General features: G+C 40.2%; 1 protein-coding gene across 4 annotated transcripts in view; it reads right to left on the bottom strand.

The window, feature by feature from the left end:
* LOC106870177 (oxygen-dependent coproporphyrinogen-III oxidase) overlaps nt 1–2374 on the bottom strand; it is a 360259-nt gene that overhangs the window by 2420 nt on the left and 355465 nt on the right. For all 4 annotated transcript variants that reach the window (XM_052976450.1, XM_052976448.1, XM_052976449.1 and 1 more), the window contains 3 exons: nt 1940–2065; nt 1597–1708; nt 497–576 (listed from right to left, as the gene is read on the bottom strand). In XM_052976450.1, the coding sequence (XP_052832410.1) occupies nt 497–576; nt 1597–1708; nt 1940–2065 (318 nt within the window). The remainder of the gene's footprint in view (nt 1–496; nt 577–1596; nt 1709–1939; nt 2066–2374) is intronic.

Genomic DNA, 2374 nt, shown 5'->3' with positions numbered 1-2374 from the left:
GAACCTCTAAGTTATATATATATGTATGTATGTGAGCATGTGTGCGTTTGTGTTTGTACCCCTCTCCCACCACCACCACCACCACACCACCAGTTGACAACCAGTGTTGGTTTGTTTATATCCTCATAACTTAGAGGTTCAGCAAAAAACGAGTCCAATAGATTAAGCATAAAGCTTGAAACAAAAAAGTATTGGCATTGATTTGTTTGATCAATTCCTTCGAAGTGGTACCCCAACATATTTGCTGCAATCCAGTAATTAAGACAAGCAAAAGACAGATGATAAAGTCAATATAATAACCATTATATAATAACCAAGGTCATCTTTGCCTTTCAGGGTTGATAAAATAAGTACCAGTTGATCATTGGTAAACAACTTATCCAGCTCCCCTGAAATTGCTGGCCTTGTGTCAAAATTCGAAACCAATATAACACTGAAGTCTTCTGCTATATACACCCAATAACTGAATACAAGTTAGAAAGACAGCCATGGTTACCTTAACAAAATTAAAGATCTCATCTGGGCTCCTGTCGTTCAAATCATCAAAGAATATTCCTCCAACACCTCGGCATTCACCTACAGAAAAGAAAATAACAAAATAAAATTTCATATCACATCATATTTATTTATTTTATTAAGGCATAGACACGGCAATGTAGTAGGAAGTTTGCTTCCCAACCACATGGTTCTGGGTTCAGTCCCACAGCATGGCACCTGGGACAAGTATCTTTTACTACAGTCCTAAGCCAACTGGAGCCTTGTGAGGTATGTCGTGTGTGTGTGTGTGTGTGTGTGTGTGTATATATTCTTTTATATGTTTGTCATTTTGACTGTGGCCATGCTGGGGCACTGCCTTGAAGTATTTTAGTCAAACAAATCAAACCTAGCACTTATTTCTTAAACTGACTGGTTATTCTATTAGTCTCTTTTGCCGAAGTGCTAAGTTATGGGGATTTAAACATACCAACACAGGTTGTCAAGTAGTGATGGGGGGGGGGGGAGAGCACAAACACAGACACAAAGACACACACACACACACATATACATATAAATAGGAAATAGTGGCACAACAAGGTACCCGTGGTACCAGTACTAGTGAGGTCACCAATCATCTTGCAAGACAACCCCCACCTCCACCTTACTGATAACAGATTCAACAAAACCAAAGCCAACAACTAAATATAAACTGACAGGTGGAGGAGTGGCTGTGTGGTAAGTAGATTGCCTACCAACCACATGGTTCCAGGTTCAGTCCCACAGCATGGCACCTTGGGCAAGTGTTTTCTACTATAGCCTCAGGCCGACCAAAGCCTTGTGAGTGGATCTGGTAGATGGAAAACTGAAAGAAGCTCAGCATGTGTGTGTGTCTGTGTTTGCCCCCCGACATTGCTTGACAACCGATGCTGGTATATTTATGTACCCGTAACTTAGCGGTTCAACACAAGAGACTGAGAAAATAAATACTAGGCATACAAAGACCAAGTCCTGGGGTCGATTTGCTCGACTAAAAGCAGTGCTCCAGCATGGCCACAGTCAAATAACTGAAACCAATAAAAGAATACAAGAAAAAGAGACTTGTAACAGTCTTGTTCTTACCTCTGTGAGGAAGGAAGAAGTAATTATCACACCATTTCTTGAAGGTGGGGTAGTACGACTCACTGTGCTGGTCGCAGGCAGCTTTTAAAGTCTTGTGAAAGTGGGAAACATCCTGGGATGAGTTAAACAGAAAAGAGAATTGGTAAAATGAACCAGGAAGATAAATGCAATCAGGAAATACAATGTTGAAGGGCTGGACTATAGACATAGTCATGGAATGTTAAATGATGATGGTGATGATGACAATGATGGTGATGATGACGATGGTGGTGATGATGATGATGCATATGTATTATATGTACATAATTTAAAGATGTAATTTACCAATATGATTTTCACTTACTTTCTTTTCCAGATACATAGGGGTGAGGTCTGTGCCTCCCCCAAACCACCAGTTGACCGTACCGTCGTCAGCAACAGTTTCAAAGTACCGGTAATTAAAGTGTATTGTAGGCACATGGGGATTGACCTACAAGCAAGAAACGGAAGAGATATGTATCATCATCATCGTTTAACGTCCGCTTTCCATGCTAGCATGGGTTGGACGATTTGACTGAGGACTGGTGAAACCGGATGGCAACACCAGGCTCCAGTCTGATTTGGCAGAGTTTCTACAGCTGGATGCCCTTCCTAACGCCAACCACTCAGAGAGTGTATATATATATATATATTATTTTGCTTAAAAGAGTTCCAACACTGTCTGTTTTTTATGTTTTATTTATATTCCTGCAGAACTAATGTGGGGTATAGAATATGGAATATACAATATATAATATAA

This window comes from Octopus bimaculoides, chromosome 24 (genome assembly GCF_001194135.2).
Source record: "Octopus bimaculoides isolate UCB-OBI-ISO-001 chromosome 24, ASM119413v2, whole genome shotgun sequence".
NCBI lineage: Eukaryota > Metazoa > Mollusca > Cephalopoda > Octopoda > Octopodidae > Octopus > Octopus bimaculoides.
This window is presented reverse-complemented; position numbering and strand designations above follow the sequence as displayed.